Consider the following 15,590-nt stretch of genomic DNA (forward strand, 5'->3'; position numbering starts at 1 on the left):
GTCAGAAGTGATTTCTGAGTGCAGAGCCAGGAGGAAGCCCTGAATATCACCGAGTGTGACCAAAAAAGCAAATATTAAAAAATTGCTTTGCAGTTCTATCAGCTTGGGGGTAAGGGTGCTGTTCTCCTCATCTGTCCTATCACGAAATTCTCCTGTCACCCATTTCTGGTCCTCAGATCTAAGGTAAAGTCCTGCAGGTCAAGAGCAGCCATTTCAAGGACCCACTCAAATATAGTTGGAGAAGAAATATGAACTAGGGCCGGGAGACATAGACAGCGGAGAAGATGCTTGCTTTGCACATGGTAAACCCGGGTTCAATCCCGGGAATTCAGGAGTGATTTCTGAATGTTGATCCAAGAGTAAGCCCTAAGCTCCACTGGTTGTGGTCCCCAACCAAACAAATTAAAAGTTAAGAATAAATTCACAGGGGCAGGGGGGAATACTGGGGATTTTGATGGTGGAAAATGTGCACTGGTGAAGGGATGGTGTTTGATGATTGTACGGCCAAACTCAAACATGAAAGATTTGTAACCGGATCTCATGGTGAATCAATAAAAAGGGGGGAAATAATAAAGTAATCAAATAAAATTAACATTCTGAATTAAAAAAAATAAATGTAGAGTACATGCCCAATTCAATCGGCTTAATCAATGGCTGAATAGATAGCAGTGCTTCTACATTAAAATAAATAAATTTAAAAATATAATAAATAAATTCACAAATAGTACAGCAGGGAGGGTGCTTGCTTTTTTATTTTTAATTTTATTGAATCACTGTGAGATACTTACAAGCTTTCATGTTGGGTTACAATCTCACAATGATCAAACACCCATCCCTCCACCAGTGCACATTCCCCACCACCAATATCCGGGTATAACCCCCCCTTACCCACCCTCCCCCTGCCTCCAAGGCAGAGTATATTCCCCATACTCTCTCTCTACTTTTGGGCACTATGGCTTGCAACACAGACACTGAGAGGTCATCATGTTTGGCCCATTATCTACTTTGGGCATGCATCTCCCATCCCAACTGGTTCCTCCAGCCATCATTTTCTTAGTGATTTCTTCTCTATTCCATCTGCCTTCTCCCCTCCGCTCATGAAGCAGTCTTCCAGCTATGGGGAAATCCCCCTGGCCATTGTGTCTACTGACCTTGGGTGTCAGCCTCATGTGATGTTATTCTATACTCCACAAATGAGTGCAGTCCTTCTATGTCTGTCCCTCTCTTTCTGACTCATTTCACTTAGCATGATACTCTCCATGTCTACCCCTTTATAAGCAAATTTCATGAGTTCATCTCTCCTAACAGCTGCATAGTATTCCATTGTGTAGATGTACCAAAGTTTCTTTAACCAGTCATCTGTTTTAGGGCACTTGGGTTTTTTCCATATTTTGGCTATTGTAAACAGTGCTGCAATGAATATGTAGGTACAGATATCATTTCTACTGTGCTATTTTGCATCCTCAAGATATATTCCTAGAAGTGGTATTGCAAGGGCTGGAGCGATAGCACAGCGGGTAGGGCGTTTGCCTTGCACGCAGCTGACCTGGGTTCGATCCCCAGCATCCCATATGGTCCCCTGAGCACCTCCAGGAGTAATTCCAGAGTGCAGAGCCAGGAGTAACCCTTGTGCATCGCCGGGTGTGACCCAAAAAGCAAAAAAAAAAAGTGGTATTGTGGGGTCATATGGAAGCTCAATTTCTAGTTTTTGAAGGACCGTCCATATTGTTTTCCAGAAAGGCTGGACCAGTTGGCATTCCCACCAACAGTGAAGGAGCATCCCTTTTTCTCTACATCCACGCCAGCACTGGTTGCTTTTGTTCTTTTGAATATGTGCCAGTCTCTATGGTATGAGATGATATCTCATTGTTGTTTTGATTTGCATCTCCCTGATGACTAGCGATGTGGAGCACTTTTTCATGTGCCTTTTGGCCTTTTGTATTTCTTTTTTGAGGAAACTTCTGTTCATTTCTTCTCCCCACTTTTTGATGGGGTTGGAGATTTTTTTCTTATACAATTCTACTAGTGTCTTGTATATCCTTGATATTAATCCCTTATCAGATGGGCATTGGGTAAATATTCTTTCCCATTCTGTGGGCTCTTTCTGTATTTTGGTCACTGTTTCCTTTGAAGTGCAGAAGCTTCTTAGTTTGATGTAGTCCCATTTGTTTACGTTTGCTTCCACTGCAATGTCCTTTTTCATGCCTCTGCCCACCTCATCTCTTCCCACACTGCTCACCCCTAATTCTGCAGTCCTGGTAACAGTTCTCTAAATAGCAGAGTTTTTTCTTCTAAATGAGATTCTGAATCTTTCATTCTTTCATTTCCTTTAAAGTCCTCAACACTGTTTTGCTATTGTTTGACTTTAGGAACTGGAAATTTCCTCATTCCTCATCTTTCTGTTCTGAGCCTTTCCCAGTAAGGCCAAGACAGCAGGAGGATGCAGTAAAAATCCAGAGAAAATGATGCTAAGAAGAATGTTTGTCACAAACCGAGACCTGGTAGTGAAAGTGTCTAAGACCCAAGTGAAGTCGCTGTGATTCTGGGTTCCTTGGATCCAAACTATTGAAAGTGATGGACGCACTCTCATTTCTTTGCCCCAAAGTGTCTCTGCGCTGTCACAGGGGCCGTGGAGTTCCTCCTCCTGGGGCTCTCAGATGACCCCCAAGTCCAGCCTGTCCTTTTCGGCATCTTCCTGTCCATGTACCTGGTCACCGTCAGTGGGAACCTGCTCATTCTGCTGGCCATCAGCTCCGACTCTCGCCTGCACACCCCCATGTACTTCTTCCTGTCTGTTTTGTCCACAGCTGATATCAGCTTTACCTCCACCACAGTCCCAAAGGTGATTTGGGACATTCACACTCAGAGCAGACATATCTCTCATGCCAGCTGCCTGGTGCAACTGTCCCTTTATGTCCTTTGTGGATGTTTGGAGTGTGTCATTCTAGGGGTGATGGCCTATGATCACTTTGTGGCCATCTGCCACCCCCTGCACTACCCAATCATCATGAATCCCCGTCTATGTGGCTGGCTGATTCTGGGGTCCATCTGCATCAGCTTGCTGAATGCCCAGCTGCAATTCTTGATGATGTCACAGCTCATCTTTTGCAGCCAGGTGGAAATCCCTCACTTCTTCTGTGACTCCCCTCAACTGCTCAAGCTGGCCTGTGGGAATATCTGCACCAATAACCTCATCATATATTTTATTGTTGCTATTGTGGGTGGTATTCCAGTCTTGGGAATTTTTATTCTTACACGAAAATCATCTCCTCTGTTTTGAGAATCTCATCCAAAGGCGGGTGGTCCAAAGCCTTCTCTACCTGTGGCTCTCACCTGCCTGTGGTTTGCTTGTTTCATGGGACAGCCATTGGGGTGTACTTTAGTTCAGCCGTCTCCCAGTCCCCCCCGGAAGGAGACAGTGGCCTCAGTGATGTACAGCATGGTTATCCCCATGCTCAGTCCCTTCATCTCCAGCCTGAGGAACCAGGATACAAAGATGGCCTTCCAGAAGTTACTCAGTAGGACAGTTTAGCTTCAATTGTTATGTTTATAATTAAAAATATTTTTAATTTTAATTTTTATAAAGTTGTTCACAATAGTTTATTACATTCAATATTCTAATACCTTCCAACCACATTTTTTTGAATTATTCCACCATCATCCAACCCTGGCCCAAAACAGGTCTAAATAATTTATTTTCTACTGCTAGTTATGAATAATCTACTAGTAATGATCCAAAAACGTTTCCTTAGAAGAAAGCATGTGAAGATTGTTGTATCTTACCCTGAAGTCATTTAGCCCTTCTGTAAGAGATTACTCACATTTTGTTGTTACAGGTCGACCCTTATGCACTAATATATACATGTTTTTATCGAGATGGGTTGCCTTCTACTTTATACCCCATCCCATGTGGTGTGCTACTCTTGGTAAAACAGTGGGTTAGAGTACGAGGTGCTCCAGAAATTCTAAAATTTTAAGTAGGGTGATACAGCTGGAGTTAGACTCTCAATTGGATGGTGACTTAGGGTCAGCAGGCATCTCTGAAGCTTGTGGCTCTATTCCAAGATTTATTTGTGAGTCTCTGGATCATGGCCGTTAATGAACATATATGGTGCCAGAGGCAGTGTGGGCATGACTGCCAGGCTCTCAGAAGGATAGGAGGATGAGAGAGAGGTCGCCCATCTCTGACTTCATGAAATCTGGAGATTTTGGTCACAAGACCTGCATACGTGAGTTTCATTCTCATGCATGAAGCTCGTCCCAAACCTGTAGAGATCAGCTATGAACATGACAGCAATTGGGTTCTGGAGGGTTTTGGTTACCAGGCTCTATTGGAGCCCCAGATGAGACTCAGTCTGGTTTGGGGTCTGGAGGCATCACTCTAGCCTCAATTCTTATGATGATATTTTTATTTGATCATAAAATTGGAGAATAATGGCAACACCAACCTATGACATGGCCAAATGTTAATCTCCTGATCCACCGAACTTTGTAACTATGCATTTTCTGATCCTTCATCTACCTATCTGAAAATTGCAAAATTGTTTACTTTATCTCTTCTTCTATATGGAGCAAGCAGATATTCTCTAATGACACGTGACCAAACCCCCTTAAAAGCCCATTCTCTCACCTGTTTGACTCTTTGGATTTTGCTTCTGTCAGCTCTGTCTTCTTTAGAAATGCATAATTGTCTTTTAAATATCTGAAAGCATAAATGTGTGTGTAGCTATGAATTCTGTTCACAGGCTATTCAGGAATTTTGGCTTTGATCAGACCAACTGATACAAATTAGGTGAGAAGGTGCAGAGTTTCATGCTTGAATCTTGGCTTCCAAGCTTTGGGGTCTTCTTTTGGGGTACCACCCAGTATACTTCTTTTTTTGGGGGGGTGATACCCTGCATAGCTCAGGTGTTACTCCTGGTTCTGAATACAGGAATTATTCCTGGAAGTGCTCAAGGAACCAAATGGGATGCCAGGGATTGAACCCAATTGGCTACAATGCAAGCCAAATGCCCTCCCTGCCGTACTCTCTGGCCCAGAATTTCTGTTTGCATTTGATCCATATTGGTTGAATTCCCCACTTGTTCTTTCTTGTCCCTTAAAGGCCTGTGCTGAGTGAGTTACACTGAAAACCCTACTCTGGGTGGGGGTGTGGGGGAGCCACAGGACCAAAGGGTCTGCTCTGCATGAGGGTCCCCTGGTGTGACTCCCGGGCTGCAACAGCTATAGCTGAGCATCTGACCAGGGGGCATCCCCAGAACTACCAACTGCTTCCAATTCTATCAGTTTATAATTTTTTTATAAATATGATTTGATTGATGAAACTCATTTGACTGAAAAAACTGATTTGATTGACAAATCTTTTTGGTTGACAAATCTGACTTGGTTGACAAATCTGATACTTCTTCTGATTTAAGAGAAGTACTGGATGCACACAGAAAGCAAGGAAAGTGCAAGTGTGATTTCTCTTTTTCACTTTCCAGTCAGACAATGTGATGTAGGAAGTTGTTCTTAGTAGAGTTGTTTCAAGCACACAGTGTTCCAACCCCAACCCTGTCCCCAGTGTGACTTCCCTCCACCAACAGCCCCAGGTACCTCCCACCCCCAGCCTGTCCCCTTGGCAGGCATGAAATAAACAAATTTCATCTCATAAGAGCAAGCATCATTCCGAACATTCACACACACATCCATCAAAAAAAGCAGACAATTCCAACGTGCTGTTATAGAAAACAAGAAAAGTCACACCCCAGAAAGATGGGGTGGGGCGGGAATGAAAGAAAAACAACACAAAAAATCAGGCTGGAGAGACAGATAATTCAGTAAGTAGGGAATTTGCCTTACACATGGCCAACCTGGGTTTGATTCCCCGCACCCTATGTGGTCCCCTGAGCAGCGCCAGGAGTAATTCCTGAGTGTAAAAGCTAGGGGTAACCCCTGAGCATTGCAGGTTGTGACCCAAAAAGCAAACAAACAAGCCCCAAAACACTCATCAAAAATAATTTAAAAAATAAACAAATCTCGGGGCTGGAGCAGTGGGTAGGGCGTTTGCCATGCAAGCGGCTGACCCGGGTTCAATTTCCAGCATCCCATATGGTCCCCTGAGCACCTTCAGGGGTGATTCCTGAGTGCAGAGCCAGGAGTTACCCCTGTGTATCACCAGGTGTGATCCAAAAAGCAAAAAAAATCTCATCACCACCAGCACCAAAAAGAAAATATATGTTGTTTGATTAGTCATGACGAACACAATTCCTTGGGAGATGTCAGAGTCCACTCATAAATTCCATTTAAATAGACACTGAAATGAACACTGATAGCTTTCAAATTGGACCTTGAGGAGCAGAGTAGTTGCCAGGGGAGAGAAACCCCAGCCCCTCACATCAATTCCCTGCTTTCCTCCATCTCCCATTAGCAGTCCCCAGGGACTGGGCTAACGAGAATCAAGAATCTTACCACAAGTTCTATGGCTTGATCCCTCATGGCCAAGGCGGTGTCATAAGGAGTCAGCCCTGCAGCCTGGAGGGTATTTCTCAGCCGGGATCACCTCTGGGTCACTTTTCTTCACCAATACCTGTGCAGGCTCATGCCCACCCTCCCCTTCCTCCCCATCCAGAGCACCGTCTCAGCTCTCCTCCTTCACCCGGGCACAGAGCCCAGCCCGGAGCATGAGCCCGCAGAGACAAAGAGACCAGTGAGTGCTGGGGGGTGCTGGGTGCGGGAGGCTGGGCCTGACTTTTGTCTCACCACCCAGGGAAGTGGGGTCTGCAGACATAAACGGAGCAGCCGTGCATCATTCCGGGTGATACACAGGGCACTCATGTTTGCTTTTCAGCATTGGGGTTCACGGTTCTCAGGAAATATTCTGCTTTCCCCACCAGCATCTCTAGCATTTGACCTGCCCAATGCACTATTAATGAATCTCCCCACCCCCAAACTCTTCCTGAAACAACCCAAAATGATCACAGATCTGTCCAAGTCGGATGGAGCCACAATCTGGAATTAGTTGGCACCTGGAGGTGGTTAGTGTCACCCTGACAGGGAAGTAGAACTGTCTTTCTCTGGGCAGTAGAGAATGTCCCAAAGCTGTTGGAGGGGTTAGAGCAAAAAGACAGTGCATAGGATGCTTACCTGGCACATGGCCACTTGGGGTCACTTGGGATACCTCTGGTATCCCAAAGGGTTCACTGAGCACTGTCAGGAGTGATTCCTGAGCGCAGAGTCGGGACTCAGCCCTGAGCATGACTGGGTGTGGCCCTGAAACAAACCCAAAAACACTTGTTGGAAACCCCACAGAAGTGCTGAACAGGCTGTTTTGGTTTATTTGATGCTGGCCTTGAAGGTGAGAGTTCCCAGTTAGTGTCCTGCAGAGGTGCATTTGCTCCTGTCACAAGGGCCAGGGCTTACTCCTGGCTTGGTCTCAGGGATCACTCTAGGGGGTTTGGGGAACACTGGGGAACATTGTTTTGGATTGAACGTGGGTCACTCAAGCGCCTTACCTGCTGCTTTCTTTCTCCTGCCCCGGTTTTCTTTTATTGTCTCATAATATGATTGAGATGATATTATATCAGTTTCAGGTGATAGAAAAGACTTGTTATTTTAATATTTTTCAAAGTGATCACCACATGAATTCTATTTGATCTGTGTGGCACCATCTAAAAACCTCAATCTTTTTTTGGGCGATGAGAACTTTTTTTTAAGTTTCATATGATAATATTTTTATTTTTTAATTATTTTTTAAATTTTATTCTTTTATTGAATCACCATGTGGAAAGTTACAAAGCTTTCAGGTTTAAGTCTCAGTTATACAATGCTTAAACACCCCTCCCTTCACCTATTCCACCTATTCCACAGCGCACCTATTCCACCACCAAGAATCACGGTATACCTCCCCCTTCCCCCTACCTCTCCAGCCCCCCACCCCGCATGTGTAACTGGTAAATTTCACTTTATTTTCACTTTACTTTGATTACATTCAATATTTAAACAAAAAATTCACTATTATTGATTTGGAGTTCCTCCCCGCTAAAGTTGACCTGCTGAAAAGAAAGCATTTGGTAATTTGTTTTCCATTGCTGAGAATGAAGAGATATGAGGTCGAGAGGCCGCACTAGCAGCAGCACAGTTTTGGATTTCTGTATTTTAGTATTTTAGTAACTAAGTCCAGAGAAATGTCTGCCAGAAATCGCAACATTGTAAGCTTGGACCTCTCAGCTACTTTATATTCCACATATGAGTGCGATCTTTCTATGTCTGTCTCTTTCTTTCTGACTCATTTCACTCAGCATGATACTTTCCATGTTGATCCATTTATATGCAAATTTCATGACTTCATGTTTTTTGACAGCTACATAGTATTCCATTGTGTAGATATACCAGAGTTTCTTTAGCCAATCATCTGTTTTCGGGCACTCTGTTTTTTTTCCATATTGTGGCTATTGTAAACGGAGCGGCAATGAACATGGAAATGCAGATGTCATCTCTACTATGACTTTTTGCCTCTCCGGGATATATTCCCAGGAGTGGTATTGCTGGGTCAAATGGGAGCTCAATTTCTAACTTTTTGAGAATCGTCCATATTGTTTTCCAAAAGGGCTGAATGAGTCGGCATTCCCAGCAGCAGTGAAGGAGAGTCCCTTGGGTGATGAGAACTTTTAAGATTTATAATTTTAGCAACGTTGAAGTGATTGGATTGCAACAATAGTATTGAGTCACCAGATATACATATATCTACATAATCTTTTTCCTTTCTTCTCTTTCTTCCTTCCAACCTCCTCTCTCCCTCCCTCCTTCCTTCCTCTTTCCCTCCCTCCCTCCCTCCCTCCCTCCCTTCCTTCCTTCCTTCCTTCCTTCCTTCCTTCCTTCCTTCCTTCCTTCCTTCCTTCCTTCCTTCCTATTTTTTGGATCACAACCAGTGATGCTTAGCGCTTACCCTTTCTCTACACTTCGGAATCTCTCCTGGAGGTGCTAGGACCTGGGTCTGATACAAGCAAGGCAAACTCCCTCCCTACTGTACTAATGCTCGGATCCTCCAAACTTATTTATTTTCTAAATTTAATATGCAAACTTTATTTCTTGCCCAGGGACTGGGCAGATAGAGAAAGTGTATTACAAGGTCAATATTTTCAGAAGGCTAGGGGTGTTGTCTGAGGTACAGAGTTGCTCAGCATATGTGAAACCCAATTCATCATATAACACACACATTAGCAGCAAACATTAGCGAATGCTAGTGATAAGAAAAATGGAGCTAGATACTTTATTACAGTGTTTTCACAAATTATCCACAGCAAGGCAATAAAATGCCCCATGTTTGAGTAAAATTAAGTAATACTTATTCATACTCTTTATTATTATATATTATATTTTTTGTTTTATTATTTTAAAATTTTAATGTTTAAAATTTTATTGAATCACCATGAAATACTTACAAGCTTTCATGTTGGGTTACAATCTCACAATGATCAAACACCCATCCCTCCACCAGTGCACATTCCCAACTACCAATATCCTGGGTATACCTCCCCTTTCCCACCCTCTCCCTGCCTCCATGTCAGAGTATATTCCCCATACTCTCTCTCTACTTTTAGGCATTATGGCTTGCAACAAAGACACTGAGAGGTCATCATGTTTGGTCCATTATCTACTTTGGGCATGCATCTCCCATCCCAACTGGTTCCTCCAGCCATCATTTTCTTAGTGATTCCTTCTCTATTCCATCTGCCATCTCCCTTTGCTCATGAAGCAGTCTTCCAGCTATGGGGAAATCCCCCTGGCTGTTGTGTCTACTGTCCTTTGGTGTCAGCCTAATGTGATGTTATTCTATACTCCACAAATGAGTGCAGTCCTTCTATGTCTGTCCCTCTCTTTCTGACTCATTTCACTTAGCATGATACTCTCCATGTCTATCCATTTATAAGCAAATTTCATGACTTCATCTCTTCTAACAGCTTCATAGTATTCCATTGTGTAGATGTACCAAAGTTTCTTTAACCAGTCATCTGTTTTAGGGCACTTAGGTTTTTTCCATATTTTGGCTATTGTGAACAGTGCTACAAAAATTTAATTTTATAAGTTGTTCACAATAATGTATTACATTCAATATCCCAACACCAATCCACCCCATCAGTATACCTTCTCACCAGCATTATTTTAAATTTTCCACTACCACCCAAGCCTGCCCCAAAGGCAGATCCTAAATAATTTATTCTGTATTGCTAGTTATGAATAATCCACTAAAATGATCCAAAAAGGTTTCCTTAGAGAAAAGTGTGTGAAAATTGTTCTATCTCACCTTGGAGGTATTAAGCCCTTGCATGAAAGGTTACTAATATGTTTTTCTGGGTCCTCCTACTTTCTGCCCCATCAAATGTGGTGTGATGCCCTTGGTACACCAGTGTCAGAGAGTATGAGATTCTAAAATCCAGTAATTCTAAAATTTTTAATAGGGTGCTAGAGTTGGAATTGAATTTTTAACTGGATGGTGATTTGGGGTCCGGAGGCATCTATGCAGCTTGTGGCTCTCTTCCAACATTTATTTGTGAGTCTCTGGATCATGGCCATGAATGAGCTTATATGGCGCCTGAGGCTGTTGGTGGGTGTGACTGCCAGGAATGCAAAAGGAAGCAGAGGGAGATGGAGGAAACTGGCCCATTCCTGACTCCCTGTGAGCCTGGAGATTTTGGTTACAAAAACCCGAATACCTGAGGCTTTCAGCAGATCCATTCATGGATGAGGCTCGCCCTGAGCCTGTGGAGATGGGCTGTGAGTGTGATGGCGGCTGGTTCTGGAGGTTTTAGGCTGCCTGGGCTCTGCTCTGTTGGGACAGGTGCTGGGCTCACTTGCCCCCCTCTGAGGTGCCCCAGATGAAGTCAGCCTGGCATGGGGTGTGGAGCATCTCTGTTTATTTTCATCACAGGTAAGGTATTTATAACAGTTGAGCACTTATGGGATTGATAAGTTACCTCACTAACCACTGCCCTAGCACCCCAGACCCTCCAGCAATGCCCTTTATCATGCCTCTGCCCACCTCCTCTCTTCCCACACTGCTCACCCCAAATTTTGTAGTCCCGGTAACAGTTCTCTAATTAACACAGTTTTTTCTTCTAAATGAGATTTTGAAACTTATGTTCTTTCATATCCTTTAAAGTCCTGAACACTGTTTTGCTATCCATTAACTTCTGGAATCTTGAAATTTCCTCATGCCTAATCTTTCTTTCGCTGAGCCTTTCCCAGCAAGGCCAAGGCAGCAGGAGAATGTAGTAAAAGTTCAGAGAAAATGCTGCTAAGAAGAATGTTTGTCGCAAACCGAGACCTGGTAGTGAAAGTGTCTAAGACCCAAGTGAAGTCCCTATGATTCTGGGTTCCTTGGATCCAAACTATTGACAGTGATGGACCCACTCTCATTTCTTTTCCCCAAGGTGTCTCTGCGCTGTGGACCCCCACAATGTCACAGGGGCTGTGGAATTCCTCCTCCTGGGGCTCTCAGATGACCCCCGAGTCCAGCCCGTTCTCTTCAGCCTCTTCCTGTCGATGTACCTGGTCACCGTCACGGGGAACCTGCTCATCGTGCTGGCCATCAGCTCTGACCCCCGCCTGCACACCCCCATGTACCTTTTCCTGTCTGTTTTGTCCACAGCTGACATCTGCTTTACCTCCACCACGGTCCCAAAGGCGATTTGGGACATTTACACTCAGAGCAGAAATATGTCTCATGCCAGCTGCCTGGTACAACTGTCTCTTTTGAATATTTTTGGGTGTTTGGAGTGTGTCATTCTAGGGGTGATGGCCTATGATCGCTTTGTGGCCATCTGCCATCCTCTGCACTACCCCGTCATCATAAACCCCCGTATCTGTGGCTTGCTGATTCTTGGGTCCATCTGCATCAGCCTTCTGGACTCCCAGCTGCAATTCTTGATGATGTCACAGCTCATCTTTTGCACCCGGGTGGAAATTCCTCACTTCTTTTGTGACCTCTCTCAACTGCTCAGGCTGGCCTGTGGGGATATCTTCATTGATAACCTCATCATATATTTTATTGTTGCTCTTCTGGGCGGTGTTCCAGCCTCAGGGATTTTTTATTCTTACACGAAAATAATCTCCTCTGTCTTGAGAATCTCATCCAAAGGCGGGCGGTCCAAAGCCTTCTCCACCTGTGTTTCTCACCTGTCCACAGTTTGCTTGTTTTATGGGACAGCTATGGGGGTGTACCTCAGCTCAGCTGTCTCCCAGTCCCCCCGGAAGGGGGCAGTGACCTCAGTGATGTACACTATGGTTGTTCCCATGCTCAACCCCTTTATCTACAGCTTGAGAAACCAGGACATCAAAAGGGCCTTCCAGAAGCTTCTCAGTAGGACAATTTAGCCTCAATTCTTTTTTATTTTTTTGCTTTTTGGGTCACAAAGTGATGCACAGGGGTTACTCCTGGCTCTGTGCTCAGGAATCATCCCTGGCGGTGTTCAGGGCATCATATGGGATGCTGGGAATCGAACCCAGGTCGGCCGCATGCAAGGCAAATGCCCAACCTGCTGTGTTATTGCTCCAGCCCCTAGCCTCAATTCTTATGATATTTATTTTTTGTTCATAGAATTGGAAAATGATCGCAACACCAATGCTGTGACATGGCCAAAAAGAACTTATAGATCTGCCAAAGTTTGTCTTTTTTTTTCTTTTTTGGGGTCACACCCAGCGATGCTCAGGGGTTACTCTTGGCTCTGCACTCAGGAATTATTCCTTTTGGTCCTTGGGTGACTAGATGGGATGCTAGGAATTGAACTCGGGTCAGCCGTGTGCAAAGCAAACGCCTTACCTGCTATACTATCATTCCACCCCCACCTTTTTTTATATGTAGAAGTGTTGTTACTTATTCAGCCATTGATTAAGCTGATTGAATTGGGCATTAACTCCACATAACTTTAAAAAATTTTTAAATTGAACATTCGTGAGATAGACCATTACAAAGCTGGCATAGTTGAGTTTCAGTTATACAATGATCCAGTACCCATCCCTCCACCAGTGTGCATTTCCCACCACCACTGTTCCCTGTTTCCCTTCCACAATCCCCAATTACCACCTCCCTCCCACAGCCTCCCTCAATGGGAGGTACTTTCCTTCTTCTTCTTTCTCTCATTCTCCTTTTCTGCATCATGATTTGCAATACTGGTGCTAAGAGGTCATGGTGTTTGTTCAGGGTATTTGGTATTTTTATCTGGATGGTAAGGCTTTAGAAGCTTTGCAATTGGGCAACCACATTGGGGTATGGATGTGACTGCCCAGGCTTCTGGAAGTATAGGGAGGTGGGGGAAGGTACTCCATCCTGACCCAAAGGAACCCTGGAGAATTCAGTCACAGAATCCGGATACCAGAATTTTCAGCAGATTATGTCTTGGTGAGTGCATCCTGAGATGGTGGAGACAGGCCAGGTGCATGTTAAATCCATCTGAGCTGGAGGAAGTTGACAGTGTCCCAGGGACGTGAGTTTTACCCTCTAGTCTTGGATTCCCCAAGCCTTGGAGACTTGGAGATAATAGGTGATCATCCTGCAGATGCACAAACAGATACCCTGCAAAGTCTTCCCTCCACCTACATTCCCCACCAGCCTAAGGGATTGGGAAGGTTTGTCTTAGAAACACAAAATGGCACTCAAATAAAGACACCTCTTGGAATCTAATGGGGAGGGCAGTTCCTCTGAGGCTTTGTTTGATCAGATACAGAAAGAAATGACCCAGATTTCCTATAAATCCCCTCCCCCCCCTCAAAAACAAAAGCAAACCGGAAGACTTGATTGATTATCTGATAGTCCTAAGCTAAGTTCCTTGGTGCTTAGGGAGTTTCTTTCTCTTCTACTTTTCTGATAACTTTCCTCTTTCTGTTTTGTTTGGGGTCCACATTGGGCGATGCTCAGGGGTTACTCCTGGCTGTGCACTCAGAAATTACTCCTGGTGGTGCTCAGGGGACCCTATGGAATGCTGGGGATCGAATTTGGGTCGGCCCCGTGCAAGGCGAGCATTCTCCCTGCTGTCCTCTTGCTCTGATCCAAGTTTTTCTAAGTCTAAGCATCTTTTTGTTCCTTACACTCTTGAAAACATTGAAAAACATGGGAGCTGTGGATGAAAACAGCTGAGGTTGTGATAAAATACTAAAAAATTTTTCCTTCGCTTTTAATCACTTGATGACTTGCAGCTCTAACAGTCCAGTTGGACATTGTATAAATGACCTTGAAGTTAAATTGCATGTTTTGGACCAAAGTATGTCATCACAGTAACCTGTAAGGTTTATTTTTTCCCCTTAGTTCCATTTGTAATCTTCCAAAAGCAGGGCTAGACATGCCTTTGGCTCACATACTAATTTCTCTGTGTTGAAGAAAATAGACAATAGTTTTAATGAGAGCAATTTTATCAGGAAACAGGGAGGGAAATTGGTTTCCCTTGAGTTTCCCTCCCCACCCCGAGCAGAGCCCCGGCAGCTGAAGACCTCCGGAATCCAGCCACAGCAATGCTCAAGGACCCTCTCCACAAGTTCAGACAAGCCTCACGCATGAAGGAACCGGCAGAGGAACTCAGGTGTGTGGGATACAGGGCTGAGATCTCCAAGCCTGCTCGGATCAGGACTGGGCCTCTTCTGCCCAGATCCCCCATTTTCCAGTAGCTAGGCAGTCACACGCAGAAACTGCCCCAGGCACCATGTAATCCCATCAACAGCCAACATCCAGAGATTATAAAACCAAGCTCTCGACATCTTATAGCCTGGTTCTCCCTCTCAGAGAACCTGGCAAGTTACCGAGAGTTTCCTGCCCACATGGGAGAGCCTGGCAAGCTCCCCGTGGCATTTTCATATGCCAAAACCAGTAACAATGCTGGGTCTCATTCCCCTGACCCGGAAAGAGCCTCCAATGTGGCACCATTGGGAAGGACAAGTAAAGAGCGACTGCTAAAATTTCAGGGCTAGGAAGAATGGAGACGTTACTGAGACCGCTGGAGAAAACTGACGATCAGCGGGATGCTGATAATGATGAATTTTATCAGATCAATGGTTTAAATAGTGAAAGGAAGAAGCTGGAGCGATAGCACAGCAGGTAGGGCGTTTGCCTTGCATGCGGCCGACCCAGGTTCGATTCCCAGCATCCCATATGGTCCCCTGAGCACCTTCAGGAATAATTCCTGAGTGCATGAGCCAGGAGTAACCCCTGTGCATCGCCGGGTGTGACCCAAAAAGAAAAAAAAAAGTTAAATAGTGAAAGGAAGATGAGAAGCCTAAAACTGTGCCAGCTTGGGAAATGACTCAGCGAAGTACAGGGTGTTCAGTTAAATACACTGTAAGTAAAGTCCATGAAACAGAGCAAAACAAACACTTGACTCACCTGTGAAAAAGAAACAGGGGCCAGAGCACTAGTACAGTGAGTAGGGCGTTTGCCTTGCTTGCAGCCAACCCAGCCATGCCATGGGGTTCCCTGACCACCACCAGGACTAATTCCTGAGCATTGCTGGCTGTGATCCGAAAAGCAAAAAAAGAAAATAAAGAAACAAACTAGTCAGTGATCCAAGGAACTGAAGCTCATGTTGTGCGTATAGGAGACTTGAATTGATCCCCTGCACTGCATG

The 15,590-nt window shown here is 44.6% G+C and overlaps 1 protein-coding gene across 1 annotated transcript; it reads left to right on the plus strand.

Annotated features, from left to right (window-relative positions):
• Positions 1-2,189: 2,189 nt before the first annotated feature.
• On the plus strand, positions 2,190-12,354 carry LOC101544830 (olfactory receptor 7C1-like). The gene is made up of 4 exons (XM_055124640.1): positions 2,190-2,258; positions 2,606-3,217; positions 5,105-5,115; positions 11,412-12,354. The coding sequence occupies exons 1-4, from the start codon at positions 2,190-2,192 to the stop codon at positions 12,352-12,354; spliced, it is 1,635 nt and encodes a 544-aa protein (XP_054980615.1).
• Positions 12,355-15,590: the final 3,236 nt, after the last annotated feature.

This window comes from Sorex araneus, chromosome 2, assembly GCF_027595985.1.
Source record: "Sorex araneus isolate mSorAra2 chromosome 2, mSorAra2.pri, whole genome shotgun sequence".
NCBI lineage: Eukaryota > Metazoa > Chordata > Mammalia > Eulipotyphla > Soricidae > Sorex > Sorex araneus.

Coding starts and splice junctions, on each gene's coding strand:
- LOC101544830 (XM_055124640.1), top strand. CDS start 2,190: ATGTCCTTTTTCATGCCTCTGCCCACCTCATCTCTTCCCACACTGCTC. Junction 2,259..2,605: donor CCCCTAATTCTGCAGTCCTG/GTAACAGTTCTC, acceptor TTTGCCCCAAAG/TGTCTCTGCGCTGTCACAGG.